Here is an 18686-nt window from a genome sequence, read left to right on the forward strand (position 1 = left end):
GATTCGATAGCAGGTGTTTCCACCAAATGTTCTTGCTCCTCAAAAGTTTCCGTGAAGAAAGTAAGAATTTCTTGTTCGTCTCAAGAATCAGTGTAGTGTTTACTTAACAATGTCTTAATGTATTTAATTTTGGATTTTTTCAAGCAGACGCCTTTACCCAGAACTGTTGGTTGGATGTATCCGATAACTTTACCACGTTTCAAAATGCTCCTGCCTTCTCCAAAATCAATGTTGTAGTTCATTTCCCCTGTAATCGTGCAATTCCCTTTTGCCGTTTTTCTTACGACACCTCGTTTACAACGTTGCAGTTTGAAATGCCATTGGCTGTTATCTTTCAAAGTCTGAGATACGGACTTCTTCCAGTCAAGATCTTGGCAGCCTTTTCCCAAACGGTAAATCGTGACATGATTTTTGAATAGTTTCAAATAATCTTCATCGCTAATTAATGTAGCATGCTTCTTTACATCGGACTCAATGCGGCCAAAGACCCTGTCGGGCGGTATGAAAGAATGCCCCACAACGGGGAAAATCTAGATTATATTCTTCAAGTTAGCAGATGCATACTCGCTTAAAAATTTGTATAGCATTCCTACTAATACCTTATTTTTATTTTGCCCACCGCAAGCATCTGCAATAAGTATTATGCTGCTGTAACTTCTCAAATTGGTAGACATTAACCGATGATATAAAGCTGATGCTATTTGGTTCGACCCCTTGGGATACTCATTTTCAAGCCAAACATAAGAAAATGTTTTGTCTTTACTTGGCAGACTTTTGAAACTTCCCTAACACACTGTAAAGCTGTACAAATAAAGTAGACGCATGTAATACGCAGCCTGATCTGGGATTTTGGGAATGGGCTGATTTTCTTGACAATCAAAACTGAACATTATTTCATTATCGTTCAAATTACGATCATGCTCATAAAAAGCCTCTGCTTTCATTTTATGAACATTAAGTTCCGTCCTGAGATTTCCTTTCTGACTTGCATCTCTACAACATTTAATTTCATCGTTCATTGATAAACACTGTGAACAAACGTCGGTTGCTGGTGATTCAAATCCTATGTTGTAATCAGTAACAAAAATATTACGAAAATATTCGTAGTTAACTTGCTTGTCTGGGTCATGAAACTTATTATATGAACAGTACAACCAACTATTGATAAGTGGCAATGTAGAATTACTAACGTCTGACTTGGTAGTTTAGAAAATAAGGAAAGTCTTACGCTTTGACGAACGGACTTAACGCACTTTGATCCAGTTTTATCTAGATAACATAACAATAACATTGCACAAAACGAATTATGTTCCAGTATTATAGTGGACATAACGGCTTGTGAAACAGTACAGACGAAGGACAAAACGAGTTTTGCAACAGTTCCAATTCTTTGAGGCTACTTTTCTATGGGATAAAATGAAAATTGCAACAATTTGATTTTCTCATAATGTGCGTAACGGTTAAAAGAATATGGTGATGTTGAAATCTCGTTTTTTTTTAAATGGACATAACGAGTTTTGCAACTGGACTACTCATTTGTAATGTGGAATTTCATATTAAGAAACTCATTGGGTAAATTTTCAGGAAGGGTTTCATTCCGAGAGGTTTTAGTCCGCGAGGGTTTGACCAGGCGAGATTTTGGCCCACGAGGTTTTGGCCATGCGAGAGTTTGGTCAGCGAGGTTTTGGCCCGCGAGATTTTGGGCAGCGATGTTTTGGTCGCTAGATTTTGTCCGTATCCCAGGCATGTGACCATGTAAGACATTTGTGATACACTGAGACAACAATGGGTACAGTAGAATGAATAATTTCAACCGAACTGTGCATAACGAAAGTTTCTTTTCATAGGGTTCCATGAATTCGTAGTTACGATCCAAACAAGGCAAGGATTCGATGAAACGTTCTAAGTGTGACAAATTTAAGAAGATATGGGGGCAATTTCTTGGAATTTATTGACAATGAATGAATCACAAATTCCGTGTTTCAATCCGGAAAGAAAAATGCAGTCGATGTAGTTAAAACACAGATTCACCCTCCGCAAACGAAAGAAAAGTCGGATGGCATTCAAAGCAAAGGTCATACAAGTAAGAACAAGCATTTTTTTTTTACACTTTTGGACACAGAATTTTTGCCAACATTGATTCCGAAACGACCGCAAATGACAAATGACAATTTCGTCTTCCACATGGACAATGTACCGCCACATCGTGCTATTGTTATGGAATTATACTTGGCTGATAACGATATTGAGCTTCTGCTAAATCCACCCTACTAACCAAATTTCGCCCCGACTGACCTCTAGTTGTTCCCAAGGTTCAAGAATTATTTTCAAGACGTTACTTTGGGAGTAGATTTTCTCTAGGAAGTGCTATTTTCCAGTATCTGAATCATACCCCAAATAATTTATGCTATATGCTACAGAAAATGGACAGAACGAGGCAACTCTGTCAATGGAGATGGAGTTTATTGAAAAATACACAGAAGTTAGTTCCCTATAGTTTCTTGTTCTTGGAAATTAGAATCAAAGAACACATAATTTTGATGTCCACCTCGTATATTAGTTGCAGGATGAAGATGCATTATAAGGATTTCAGTCTGTAGTGTCAGTGAATGAACAACTAACACAGACGGATTTAAAGTATAATATTATGGCTAATACGATCCTGTTGCTAAAAGTGTTATGACATCATGAAGACGACACGAGGTGGCTTCCTGACGTAATTATAGTTATTGGTGATGAATGCTGAGTGCACAAAGTTTAGACCAACACCAAAGAAGCAAGTGAGGTACTGCACAAACGATTACATTACAGATATTTTGTGCAAGTTCTAATGAAACTATGGTACACTGTCATAGCATGGGAATAAACTATGGAAAGTATTGCGGTGTCTTCAATTTCAGTTCCACTCAAGTGTTAAATAAAAAAAATTAAGATTATTTTCTGACTCAGTATCGTATATATAATGCAGTTATTAAAATGTACTGTACCATTAATTTTTAGTTATATCCTCATTGAAAGTATAACGATAACATTTAAAAACATGTATATGTTGATATGGACAACAATCCGTATCGTATGATATCATTTTTCTTTATGGCAAGATCTGAACATTTAACTTGTTAAGTTTTGTGACCAGACATGTATAAACATGTTTTTCTAGACAGTTCGGATATAGCCTAATAGGAAAAGAAGTCATTCATAGTGGATATATTCTCAATTATAAAGAAGAAATGTGAAAAATAAAAAGGTAAATGTAGCAAATCTTCGGGAAATACATTAGCTGAAATATATTTTATCTTGAGTGTTATTATTGAACATTTAGTGAGTAAACTACGTTTTAATTAGTTTCAGAAATAACATACGTTGGGCTAATATATAAATGTTATAAAAGCAACACTGTTTCACGAAACTATATAAACACTAAGGTGAAACGAGTTCTGAATATACCTTTGTTGTACGATATGGTATCAAATACTTGAGGAATTTCATCAGGATGTCCAATAGGCACCGATATAGGATGAGATGATCTGAAGGAATCTAGATCCATCGAGTTCAGTCTATAATCCAGTGCATTGTAATCCTCGACTCCCCATCGAGGTTCTACCTGAAAATAAATTTCAACTTTTAACATGGACACATCTTGTCTAAATATTCAACCACAATATCTCATATAAGGTGACATGTTTCTTTCCCCGTTGTTGATAGATGTAGTTATAAGGATAACTGGTAACTAAAAAGTTGTATAGATTTAAAGGATGAATTATTGGGATTAGAGGTATCGGTGTAGAAGACTTGAATAAATGTTGAATCATTATATAATATACATACATAATAACCATACACAATCCTACACATTCTTATAATATACATAATATAGAAGTATATAATACATGTATACAATTACATACCATTCCTCCGATATAACAACTCTGACTTCTTATAGAATTAAGAAAACAGGTTTTAGGTAGAAATTTAAAATAGTAACATTAATAAATATTTGAAATTAAGTTTGTGTATGAATGGTTAAGAACCAATGATACACCATACTCCATAATTATGAAAAAGTAGTTCAGTTCCTCGAAGTATATATCAATACATTGAAGTGGCCCTGCACTAGATACACCTGTGTAGAAAAGAATGCCTTCTACTTTGGACTTGATAACTGCTGCCACACACGTAGACATAAATTCAATCCGTCTTGTGCAGAGCGGTTTTGACGTATGATTAACGTCATACAAAAGGCCGGACTAGTGCAGGAAACATATGTAAATCGAACTGTTTAGTATGGCACTAATCACGCGTCAGAACGACTCTGCATAAGACCTAATATGTTTAAGGGAGTAGTTTAAAGGCATAGCATGTCAAACGTCTTCCAGAAATCCCTCAGTTAAAGACTCAAGTGGTGGATTATATTTTTAAATATGCTTTTCCACAGTATCTTGAGTTTAGTGGGACCTAAGTCCTTGATTCTAGATGGCCTTTCCAGCATGAAGAAATAACTATACTGCTCCATGATTCAGGTTGTAGCCAACCTGCATATGTGATAGGAATATATGTCCTGCTGGTATACTCGGTTTCCAGTGCTTACTCAGCAGTTAAACGTGGTTCCATGAAGTGAAGTTACATGGTACATGCACCAAAGGTTCCAAATATTGCCAAGAGAAAAAAACACCCCAGTCGCAATCAGTTAATACAGTTTCATCCAGTTGACATGCTGGATCTATGGTTTTATGGACTTGCGTCATACTGCTATATATCTATTCGTAGCTCAGAAATGTTATGTTAACTTATAACATAAGGGAAGATAGGGTATATATATATATATATATATATATATATATATATATATATATATATATATATATATATATATATATATATATATATATATATATATATATATATATATAGATATATAGATAGATAGATAGATATAGATATAGATATATAGATATATAATGAATATGGAATTGCTAAATCATTTACCATTAAAAATTTTTGACCATAAGGCGGGTAAACATATATAAAGCAATCCACATTAGATTAGGTAAAATCCAAGTCTGGTACATGGGAAGGCCCCACAAGTTGTAGCTAAAATCTGCTTATCACACAGCACATCTGATAGAGCATCATAAGAAATGAAAATGAGCAAAATTTAAGGTGCTATAGAACAGAAGGATAGGAGCTACGGGGCTTCAAAATTTGAAGATCCAAATATTTATATCGTGGAATTATGCACATTTAAAGTAAATGCCGTTAAGGAATCAAAACAGAAGTTGCCTAATATAATGAGAACAAAATGCCCTATCGAAAACCACGGAGTTGTTATAGGTGAAGCAGTGTTGACAACTCAGCATAAAATATTTTGTTTAAAATAGCACCATATACAAGTGTACACACATTTAAAATGCACTATTATCACTAAACATAAGAGTGAAGTGCAATGGTACAGTGTTGTACACTGTTGAAGCTACGTGTGCTGAAAAGTACAGTGGGGAATTCTGATATGTGACAACAGAATGTAATAAAGGAATATACTAGAACAAAGTGAGGGATCTGCATTATACTTCCGTAGCACTGGTAAATAAGCAGACAACTCGCTTAAACAAAATGATACATACGAGGAAAGAAACACACATTTTCTATTTCTGTAAACTGGTTCTCCAGATTATCTTATCTATATTTGAAAGAGTACTTTCTTGATTTATGTCTTTCGTCTTAAGTGACATATTATTTTACTTCCTCTCCTATATACCATATTATTATGTTTGTACACTGTAATATAATCATACTCGCATTGGAAATACAATTATTTTAATACTACCTCATTTCGATTTTAGTCGGCACCGACAGCCGTATGGCCTAGAAGGCTAGACAACCGACTTGTTAGGAATCGTGGGTTTCAATCCAACCTCTGATATGTTTTTGTTGTACTTTTTCACCTTAAATTTTATTGATATCTTTCTCTTTCATAATGGTTCGGATTCCACTTTACACTTTAAGTCCCGTCCTATATAGCTTCGGAGGTGAAAAGGACGTAAAAATGTCATCACTCAATTTTCTTTTTTCAAATGCATCAACATTTTGTCACAAAACTGACATTTTGCTATGTTGTACTATCAGTGTTATGTATTTGAACTAAATTCGTGTTATGAGACTCATCTTCCTTTATTACCATCTGTTGCCACATATCAGACTTCTTCATTGTACATTATCAGCATACGTGGCTTCAACAGTGTGCAACACTGTATCACTATAATTCACTCTTATGTTTAGTGATAATAGTGCATTTTAAATCTTTGCACATTGTATATGGTGCTATTTCAAACAAAATATTTTACGATGAATGGCAACACTGCTTCATCTATGGAAACACTTTTTTGTGGTTTTCGGTAGGGCATTTTGTTCTCATTATATTGCGCAACTTTTGTTTTGATTGCTTTGTCGGTTTTCCAAGATATTTTTTTAAACATACATAATTCCATGATATAATTTTTTTGGTACAGTATTAACATTTTGAAGCCCCATACCTCCTATCCTTTTGGTCCATAGCACCTTAAATTTTGTTCACTTTCATTTCTCATGATGTTCTTTCAGATGTGCTATATGCTTATCACATTTTAGCAACAACTTGTGAGACCTTCCCGTGTTAGGTCTTTTGTCGTTCTGAAATAATACCTAGCTACAAATCTATAAATTGAAAATCTATTCCGATGAGAAATATTTAAAAATATTACGAAATCGGACTATTCCCTTCTGCATTAGTGCTAGTCAAATTTGATGTTTTCTTCACTCTAACTAGTATCTTCGTAATCGGAGTAGTTAGATAATAATTTAACCACAATCTTAATAATACTAATTCTGCATGTGTTGGGAAACGAATCTTCTATATCGACGATCTAATGTTTTTAATCCTATTAATTGAAAAAGATTATTTTTCTTGTTACGTTAAGGTAGAAAGACGACTTAAATTTCCGAATCAACAAAGTGTGACGTATCGAGATACATTTCGTAGATGAAGGAACGTCTTGTATGTAAAAGTTTTAAATGTAAATGTTTAACCTTCCTCGTTAGGAAAGATGCTATGTGATTGACTATAGCATCAGCAATAGAATGAACTTTATTTTGAAACTTAAACTTCAAGTATTCACAAAATATTATTGATATACTAAAATAAATAATCATTTTCTTTTTGCCAAATTTTCTGTTATACTTCATTCCTCTCCGAGTTTATATCGGCATTTTCTATTGAAAAATAAAAAGGATCAAAGTACTTAAAATCAAAACAAACAATTATTTAGAATTAAGTATAAACATATAGAAATTTTTTTCAATATTATTTATGTGATAAAAAACAAATAGTTAATATTTATTCCGAATATGATGTAACATTAAATAAGAAAATCCAGGTCAAGACAACCATATGGGTATCCTGTGTGTGTGTCACGGTTTTTAATCTTTTAAATAAGTCAGCATAACTGAACGTCACAAGCTAATTTGAGTAATTTGCTACTGTATGTGCCTTTGCAATTTCGAAAAAAGCGCTCGAGAATACTAAACCATTACTATAGCATCATTCAATATATGATTAGTTTTTCTATAGATTTGTGGTTGTGATTGATATATAACATTGTGAAATATTCACTAGTTTTGATACATAGTACGGCGATAAGTACAGGTAAATAATATATATACTTTATCATAAAAAGCAAAAATCCTTCATTTATTAGTTGCGTTCCAAACATTTATCTTGCTTAACAGATATTTGCGTTGCACTGACTGTAATAAAGATGTGTTATGTACTATGAAAATACAAGACCTGCATACAAAATGATACACAGACTATAAACGACAAATAGTGTGCTAAAACATCAATATATAGGAATGATCGTGTTTAACACTTTCACCGTTAACTTATTATTGGAAAATACTGTTAATATCACTTTCACTTTACTGTGATTGAGGCGGGGTATTACACGCGCAAAATTCATCTGACGACTGATAGTCCCTGGACAGCGGTGGTTCAGTGGTAGAGCGTTAACCTCTGATGCATGGGGTCCTTGGTATGATCCCAGCTCACGCCAAGTGTGCTTTGTGGTGGACATACACCGTGTGCATGAGTTTTCTCGGGGGTCTCCCGATTCTTTCCACTTTCTTCATTTCAACATTTCACTAATTTTCCATCATTACCGTCTCCTTTAGCATAATCGTGGGACGTAAAACTTTAATTTTCATCTCAAAAAACTGGTGGCCCCAGTCCTTTGGTCTTTGGATACGGTGGGTATTTCCTCCTTTTGTGATAGGCAATATTTCAGCTCTCATTATTGTTTAGATATATCTCCATATGTCTTTATTGGCTTGTGCGAAATAAAAGGTTTTGGAGATATGAATGTGGACAGTTAATATTGTCTTTAGTAAATTATATTTCATAAAAGATGATGACTGATGTTTATATTTAGAATGTTATAAGGTGTTTTAGTGTCTTTTATCTTTTCCACAAAGTTCAGTGGATCCGTCCAGTAACGTACGGATAAATGTGAGAGCAATAAGTGAGGTATACCCCGAAAATCTATCAAAAATGACCAGTTTATATTTGACTATTATGATGATGGATAGTGTAAAGGGCACAGAACACTGAAAAAAGCAAAAAGAAACACTAATACGTCGAATCGTTAAGGATAATATTCACAGTTATTTATTTCGACAAAAATTTATTTTTAACACAAATAATAAATCCGGATTGATATCATTTCTGTCGAAATATATCGAGAAAACTGGTTGTACCGTACATCAATCACCTAGAGATTAGAACATATTAGTTGTCAATTGCAACAAATCTTGCAAAATCTTGCTCGTCAATAACAGCGGGACGAGATATAGAGATTTTGGTCCTGATGGCAGCACTCAACACAGCAGAGATTCACATACTTCTGCCTAGCTCGAAGCTATCACATAAGATACACAGCAGTACCAAACTTCACAGAGCATTGAGAAATATAGTGAAGTGCATTTTAATTTACATGCCTTCAGTGATTGCGAAATAACTTATACTCTATACAATAAAGAGAAGAAAGTTGCGTACACAATACTAGAATAAAATGAAGAACAACGTCAAGGGAACAAGGTCTTCAACAACCCGTCACCATTTGCTGATGACTGGATTCTGCAAGATTTTACATGTTCAAAAAGACTGTATACTAGCAGCGCATTTATGATATTTTCAACTTAGCAGTACTTACTCCAACAGCCGCTGTCGCAAATTACCATACTCTCCGTGTATTCTATCAAGTTTGCCAGTGAAGAAAACAATAGTTGACTCCAACAGAATGGGGCTAGATAATTTGTGGCTTCTGCCTTCACCCTGGAATGGCATTTGAAAAAGATGATCCAGACAACAAACTACCAAAATAGTTATGGGTACAAAAGAAGAATACTAGATTCTGCAACATTTTATGATCAGTGTAGTGGACACGGTTACGGTAATGGTACTGCTTTGTTGAAAGGTGTAGATGAAGGAAGTGATGATGAACCTGTCACCAAAACAGCTTCTTTGGGAAGGAAGTTTACTGAAACTGTGTACCTTCAACTGCAAAACACCATCGAAAAAAGTAAAAGCTTCACATTTTCTCAGGTTGAAATTTATTGACCTACAATGTAGAACGGTTCTATTATGTATTTTACAGTTATATTGTCAAGCATTAATACATACAAATTAAGATATATTGGTATTTTTAGAAATTCTGTTTGAAGGCAATTTCTCTTCGTAAGGCTCCTTAAGGTGCAAGGATATTGTCTTCCTATTAATGACTACAATAATTTTATGTTTAGTGGTTCAGCAGATGCACAGAAGAATCTAAGCACAATTATCAAAGAAAACATTGGTGAACATTTCGTGAAATAGTGGGAATCATGAATATGATGGTAGTTCCTGTAAATCTGATAGAAAGTGAATCTCAAATTACTGCAGTAAGTCCTTTTCCTTCATTTTTATAACTTATGTTGTTTTATAAAAACATAATTCAGTGGCATAATATTTAAAGCTAGACTAGGCAATACACAGTTTTAAAGCTTGTGACATTTCCGACAACTTTTAGTCGAACCTTTTCTTTACATTTCTGTTCTGTTGAGTTGTAGGAGATTACTAAAATAGTATGTCCCCCAGTTCAAATCACCATTTTTAATTTTAATTTGAACGTGTGCACAAAGGGATACTCGGAAAAAAGTGATAATAACGTATTGCTTTGCCTACAATATTAGAAGAATGATAAAAGAAGGAATGACTCTTCTACGTTAATTAGTTTAGAAGTTATGCGACGAAAACTAAGTAGGGATGGTATCGAGATGAGACGAGACGAGACTGTACAGTCTCGGTTGATAAATAGCGGTCTCAGTCTCGATGTTGTCTCGAGCCAAATATCGCTCGGTCTCATCTCGGTCATCAGATGCTTGTCTCGGTCATCTCGAAACTCTCGAAACAAATAGTGTGAAATTAAAGTTGTGAAAGTATTATTATCGAACAGTCTGTTGTTTCCGCTTCTTATTTCCCCCCTTCATTCTTGACTTAGAGTGATGGTATGGTGTACCTTTTCGTAGATAATTCGCTAGCGCCAATGTTTTCCATGCGTGTGTTCCAGGTGCAATCATCAATGAGTATATCATACCAGGGATGAAACCCAACAGTAACCCATATTTCACTTTCAGTGAATGACTTTCTCTCATATAGCCTCAGTACTGCCTATACAATTAAACTCTATTAAATTAACTCCAGTGTTATACAGTAGTTTATTTCCTTCCCTTGAATCAGAATTCTTCAATATCTCCTAACGGATAACGCAGCACGTAGAAGCACGAATGTGTTTAATCGTACCGAAAATTGATATTTTACAATTTCTAATTTATTATCCAATACATTCTGCTCTGACTGTCATTTTAAGAACAGAATATAACGTTCATCACCTTAACAAATATGGTAAATTATTACTACAATATATTTTGTTTCCATTTGTTCAAATGCTTTATTACCGTTTCACATCTCCGTGTTTAATCGACACTTTATAACACGAATTTCCTGAACTTTGTGGTAGGAGCTAAGGCAGTCATATTTGCTATGTGTGGTGTCGGATTGGATTACCAAACAAGTTAGATTCAAAGTCCGATGTTTCGCAAACTTCGCGTCTCACTTTAAGTACATTCTGTTTCTTATACAAGTTCATAAGATCGTAATGCATTACATAAACATATATCCAGTGCCGTAACTAGGCAGGAGCAACTGGGACAATGTACCGGGGTTCTAACCCATAAGGGCCTCGAAAACACCAGTCTAGCTTTCAAGATTTCTACTCTTGGGAACTGAATAAAAAATAATACCAAAAAAATTTAAAGTTTAGCTATAATTTGAGTAAATTGTCATGGATATTGCAGATCTATCTGTTTGTACGCCAGGAAAAATGTCGCCCCTCGGTGGCGACGAAATCAGTTTTAAGGCCCCACAGAGTTCTCCTACCCAACTAAGTAGTACAACACACTAATTTGTTTCCTTTCGGAAATATGTTGTTTTACTCCTCATACTACTATTCGCAGTAGTTCATGTGAAGTAAAAAAGTTTATATATATATATATATATATATATATATATATATATATATATATATATATATATATATATATATATATATATATATATATATATTGCTCTGATTAACCACAGCATTTAAATCTCATGCAGAGACTTAAGCAGAAATTTATTTCGGGGGAGGGTCCAAAGCTTTTTCCCGCAGTCCAAATTCAATATCAGGACAAATTGTATTACAATTTGTAAAATCGTCCCTAAAATTAGAAAAAAATACAAAAGAGTCGGGATTTCAAGAGAGGGTGAGTTTGGACCCCAAGGACCCACTTTCTGCGTGTCCCTGATGTGATATATCTTTTCATGTAGCTACGTTGAAATTTTAATAAATTATTGCCAAATATTAACTGTAAACACTGATACCAGAAAAACCATTAATACATTTTATATTGGTATAGATTTGATTCTTGTTATTTGGGCAAATATATATATATATATATATATATATATATATATATATATATATATATATATATATATATATATATATATATATATATATCGGGTGTTGCAAAATAAGTGTTACAACTCTTGGGAGGTGACTCCTGCCACTGAGAGAAGAAAAAAAGTTATCTTGAACTTTCGGCTATCGGACATAGTTTCGGATCTAGAAAGTGCCGAAAGCGTGGGAAAATGACTTTCGGACGCCAATTGTTCGGAAACTATCCAACGTAAAGAGAGCGGGTAAAAAATTCACCGTAGAAGTCATACCTGCTGTATTGAATTTTGCATGTTTCACAATCCTACCATGCACGCGCAAGGGATTCTCCAAAGGAACGTAGGGAGTCCCGGATAATCTGCCAAATGAAAATTGGTCTAAATGGATATGAATTGATAGGGTTTCTAAAAGGTAACAATAATTCGTTTGTATTAAGTCGATATCTGGAACAAATACAAAATGGCGGACACCTTCATTCCCGTTATATGTGGTTGCATAATTGCCAGGTACGGATGCTGGCCAACAGTGACGTTCTGAGTATTAAGTATAGCGAATTTGTACTCAAATGCTCTAGAAAGACATCTGGAGTATCGGTAGAGCACAACAGATGAAGCAGGGTGATTCACATGTGTGGAAACATGTAACGAAAAATGCCCAGAAAAATGCACTCATACTAAGTAAACGTGAGTTCAAAGCGTCGGAAATGTAAGGAATATCATCAAGTACATGAAAACCATTGTAAATTCACCAATAATATTCCATCAATCCGAGGCAATATGATATACATTGTTGCATACCAATAAGGATGCAACAATTGAGGTCACATTGAAATTGTGCAAGGGGACTCACTAAGAAACTTGGTAAACTAAATGAATGTCATTCGTGGGATCGTATGATCGATATTGAAATTTGGCCAACGTGTGTTTTGATATCGACATGTAGGTAATGGACAAATGTCAACATGTCCCACTACTGCTGAGACACCGTTCCACGTGCGCAAAATAAGAAAATAACTACTCGGGTCTTGAATCTGAGGCCGTGGGCTCCCAGTAGGATTGGAAACTGCGACCACTCGCGCAAAAGCAAACGCTCTAGCACTCAGGCACAAGGGATCCTCACTTTCTCTGTATTCATTTCTTTGAGGGGTACCCACTTTGTTTTGCAAGCGCTCTTGTACAGCCCCGACATGCTCTTGTGTTTCATTTTGTTACTCTACTGCACAGTTGTAAACAATCAGAGTTTTAAGACGTTTCTTCCTATTTCAATGTCGTTTTATTTTGCATATGTATGGTGTTCCAGCTGTAGTGTTACATGTGCCAAATTGGTTCAATTTTGTCTTATTCTTGACATGTGCATTGTGTGTAAGATACGAATTTCCCGAGGTATTTTCTTATATTTTCAGTACGTCATATGTCCCTGAAGACGTGGGACATGATACAAGTTTATTTTCACGCTCTATCAGAATTTGAACCATGCATTAAGATATTTCTTTTCATATGTGTCGACTGTGGGTCAATGTTCGAAACAAAGAGGGACATTGATACAATCGTGTTCTAGTTACGTTCTATCAGATGTTATAGTCGAATGTACAACGTTATTCTCCTAGTTTTCGCACGTGAGACGGTGTCCCTGCAGTAGAGAGACATGTTGACATTTGTCCATTAGCTACATATTGATATAAACACACACATTGGTCACATTTCAATATCGATCATGCGATCTCACGAATGACATTCATTTGGTTACCCAGTTTCTTTGTGACTCCCTTGAACAATTACAATTTGGCCTCAGTTGTTGCATCCTTATTGGTATGCAACCATGCACATCATATTGCTTCGGATTGATGGAATATTATTGGTGCATTTGCAATGGTTTTCATGTACTTGATGATATTCCTTACATTTCCGACGCTTTGAACTCACGTTTACTTAGTATAAGTGCATTTTTCCTGGTCATTTTTCGTTACATGTTTCCACACATGTGAATCACCCTGCTTCATCTGTTGTGCTCCACCGACACTCCAGATGTCTTTCTAGAGCATTTGAGTACAAATTCGCTACACTTAATACTCAGAACGTCACTGTTGGCCAGCATCCGTACCTGGCAATTATGCAACCACACACAACGGGAATTATTTGCGGGCTATAAATCTTTAAAATAAGCTACTTTTTATTTTCATATTGTTACGATACTACACGTCTTAGGTTCTTGTTCGATGCAATCGACGGACTTTTGGATTCATAACATCTACTTCTCTGGATTATTTTTATTTTTTATTTTTTTGCTTCGGAAACTTCAATTATGTTGTCTCAAGCTTCCTAGAAGCATTTTTATATACCTTTTTGTTTTATTAAATGTAAGTGCAATAGCAGATTCCTTTAACGTTATAACAAATCAATATCCTTGTTTGTTTCCTTACCTTTGTGCAATCTGTCAACTTCCTACTTGTGTCTGGGTACGTTTTCATTTTTCGGCAGTGTCACTAGACTTCGTTTGAGGACATTGCTCACATTCAAGTAAATTGTAAATATTTCGAGCGCCCAGTTATCTCTTCTCTAGCTGATTCAATGGATTGCCTCAGCTATAAGATATGGTCTGGTAACTACGTCGGCGATTATTGTCAAGTGTTTATTTTGTGTTTACTCCTTTTTGTTGAGGTTTAGATTCGCACTTGGATTTTATCAGAAAGTTCAACTCAGGACTATGAGGTGGTTTCCCCAGCTTGTGAGGTCTTCGACTCTCAAACGTTTTCACATATGTGACGTCACGAACACGTGCTATGAGAAGGTGAATTATGGAATGACCGTATTTGGTATTGAGGAAATCAGGAGGTGTAGTTTGAGGCCTCAGTCCGGGAACCAAAACTGGATGGTTGGTTTTTCTCGGGGTACTTCGTTGAGAGTTGTGAGAAGAGCAACCAACTAGAGAGAAAGGAGAGAATGAAGTGTCAACCAGTGATGAGAGTACAGTAAATACGTCGAAACATCTAGTGACTACACCAGACTTTTCGTTATTAATCTAACTTTACCTTTCCTCATCTGCTGCACTTTTGAAAATACAAATTTGTGTTTGAGTTATAATTTCAAAATACCTTTAAGCTACAATTCCCTTATGCCTTATTTGTTGAGTTGTATTTCAGACGAAATTTACTTTCATATTCCAGCATATGTTGCTGGTGGTGGAGAAACATCCCCAATGTTAGTCATCTACCGGGCTCTTAATGACCAAAGGGATAGATGAGATTAAGCTAAACATTACTGCTTTTTAGGCATGTTTCAATATATAAAATCACAAAACATTGTTGGGTTTGTGTAACATAAAAAAGTTTTTTGTTGAATATAACTTTCATTAGTTGCTTACATAAAATGAACAGAAATTAAGCTTGTTCTTGAGCTCTCAGAGATACATGTGATCCTTATTCGAGAAAACTAGAGGCGGATTAAATATTGACTTGTGTCATCACAACGCATCTTTGCGATCGATTTCCAACAGACAACGTTAAATGCATTTTTTCAGAGTTTGTGTAATGACGTCAATCGTAAGATTTTGAGATCTTGAAAGTATATATATCATATTGAAAGTCTTAAATACGAATTTTAGAACTAAATTTCTAAATAAACATACTATGTGATTGCTGAATTACTTTTGCAGAGAGGAAGCAAAATTGTAAAAACTCATAATATGAGGACCCCCAACACAATATGAGGACCCAACACCAATATGAGGACCCCATTTGGTCTAGCGACTAGCACTATTGACTTCGGTTCGTGTGGTTCCGAGTTTGATTCCGAGTGGGGGTACAATTAATTGACCGAAGTGGTTCGGATTCCACTATAATAAGTAGCTCTACGTCTCATTTAAACCACCCCATCATTCCGTGGGACGTTAAACTAAAACAAACCAAATCAAAAATCAACACAATGTGTTTTAATAACTTTAAGTCCTTGAATTATTGCATATAGCTATATGGTATGCATAGGGTTGGCATATGTCCATATTTTGTACGGACTGTTTGAATTTGGGGGTTTTCTGGATTTTTTTTCGGGATAATAAGATGTGCGTAACCATATTTCAATAAGTTTCATCTTTCTTTTAAAACACAGACTTCAATTTAGTAATGCATACATACAAATACAGAAAAATAGTGTGCGAATCTATTTTCAGGGTGCTTGCGCACCCCGTGGCGTTGCATCTGCTTACAAACGTTTTAGTAAACTTGTCTATAACCAAAACTGTTGATATTTGCTGGAAAATGTTAAGAAAAGCCATCTCAAACCATTAAAATAAATATCTCTTTCTTCATGTTCAATGAATCCTTCAAATATTTCTACAGAAATTGCGCGTACTCTGATGATGTTTGAAGTTCCTTTCTAATCCCCGATATTACATATACAGACATTATATACACCGTTTTAAAGCTTGTGAAATTTTCAATAGTTATTATGTGAGTACTTTTCCACACCTTTGCTCTATTAAGTTGTAATGGATAACGAAAAAAACGTGTTCCCCAATACAGGTCACAATTTTTCATTGTTCTCTAAAATATTGGAGAAATACTTACTCGGAAAAGAGTTATAATAACTTTTTACATTACCTGTAACACTATAAGTGTAATAAAGGAAGAATGAGCCATCTACGTTAATAGCTTTAGAAGTTATGCGGCATAAACTAAATACATACGTGAAATCCAAGATGGTAGACTATATATTAAAAATGGCAAAAGATCTGCAACTGGATTTTTTGTAATTTTTTTTGCAGGGTAATAAGACTTGTACGTAAAATATATTTCAAAGCGGTCGTCTTTTTTTTTTTAATGTTTATCCCATGCGCAAATTTCAGTGGATTATTAAAACAACGGGTTTTTCTCTCTTGCTCTTTCCGTCATGATGAAAGAGGTAAAGGGAAGGATGGAATGAAAAAAATCGGTATAAACACATCTTTATTTGAAACGCATGTGATGCGTACTATTTTCCTTTAGAAACAAATAATAATAATAATAATAATAATAATAATAATAATAATAATAATAATAATAATAATAATAATAATAATAATAATAATAATAATATAAGAGGTTTTGTACTTACGTAAGGCACACCTATAAAAGCAGATACAAAACTGGCAAAGCCTTCGTTTAACCAAAGATCCGTCCACCATTTCATTGTGACTAAGTTGCCAAACCACATGTGAGCTAACTCATGAGCGACAACTTTCGCTACATTCCTCTTCATATTAAGGGAGGCAGTTCCTTTATCATACAAAATTGCTGTTTCCCTATAACCAAAGAGTATATTTTTTGAACAAGTCTGATAATGCATATAGACGATTAATTAGAAATAAATTCTTATTTTTAAGTAAGGGAGTAAGAAACAAACTTTGAAATGTTACAGGTAACTATTTTCATTAACATACTCAGAACAAAGCGTGCATATGGCAATGTTTCCTTTGTATGGGAAGAATAGATTTTAAAAATATGTTTGAAAAGCATATTTTAAGCTTTACTTCCCTCAAATATATAATTGAACGAATTGAAATGGTAGAAACTCAGCTTGGCACAAAAGCTCAGTGATGTTTAAAAGTTCATTTGAAGTACCGCAGTCATTATGTTTTGAGAAAAACAATTAAATAAGGTTTTCTCCCATTAGGATAGGAGAGTGAATTTACGAAGACCGAAGTCCACCCAAGTGCTAACATTAAAAAAAAAAAAAAGTTCAACTGTTTCTTCATTTTTATTATTTTTAAAAACATAAAATGATAAATTTAATTTTAATTGAAATTCTTCGCTTCTCAGTTAGGGAACGGAATTTTCAAACCTGGAAAAGATAGTTCTATGTCAACATATTTTAATAAGGTATATATATATATATATATATATATATATATATATATATATATATATATATTATTTCTATATTTTTAGCACACATTTTGAACCTGATTTTCTCTGAGAATACACATTTTAATAAAGTGGTGTGATAAAAACCCGGTATGAATCAAGTCTCATTTCAAATGGTTCAACATTTTATCCATGATGAAACAAGCAGCATCGATTTCAGTGTAAACAAAAATCTATGGAAATTGTCCCCTATAAATTTTAATCACCCTTTGCCCTTAAGATACAAATTTAAAAATTATAAGCAGCATAGGACTTCTTCCCTACACTTCTCAAAACGTACTCTAAGCCCATGGTATGAGTTCTAATTCTAAATAACTTGTACTCTCTCCTTTACAGCTACCTAGAAGCATGAGAAATCAATGGGGTGGATTCTAATAGTCTACTATTTCTTTCCTACTGTTACCTAAATGTACACAAATTCAACGTTTGGATTTGTGTAGCGGAGAAACATGCATCCAACTTAAATCTAGCTTTGTATAAATGATTCTTATTTCACAATAATAGTATCTGTTGAATACAATTACTTCGAGAATAGTATCATGTATTTGACATCCGTATCGCACACTTGTAAAATGCCCGAAAACGGTTATGCATGTAGGTTTTCTACGGTATTACAGTGAAACCTATCTATGTTGGCCATCATCGGTTCCATTGTAAAGTGGCCAACATATACAAGTGGCCAACTTATAGGAAATAAGTGTGATTGTTGTATTTTTAGAATAGGA

At 34.4% G+C, this 18686-nt stretch overlaps 1 protein-coding gene across 1 annotated transcript in view; it reads right to left on the reverse strand.

Annotated features, from left to right (window-relative positions):
- The window catches only part of LOC145679508 (aminopeptidase Ey-like), a 111981-nt gene that overhangs the window by 55458 nt on the left and 37837 nt on the right, over positions 1 to 18686 (reverse strand). The window contains exons 4-5 of the mRNA XM_081750087.1: positions 17153 to 17339; positions 3448 to 3604 (exon numbers count right to left, since the gene is read on the reverse strand). Coding sequence (XP_081606213.1) covers positions 3448 to 3604; positions 17153 to 17339 — 344 coding nt within the window. The remainder of the gene's footprint in view (positions 1 to 3447; positions 3605 to 17152; positions 17340 to 18686) is intronic.

The sequence above is a fragment of the Thermobia domestica genome, chromosome 2, assembly GCF_964235325.1.
Source record: "Thermobia domestica chromosome 2, izTheDome1.hap1.1, whole genome shotgun sequence".
Taxonomy (NCBI): domain Eukaryota; kingdom Metazoa; phylum Arthropoda; class Insecta; order Zygentoma; family Lepismatidae; genus Thermobia; species Thermobia domestica.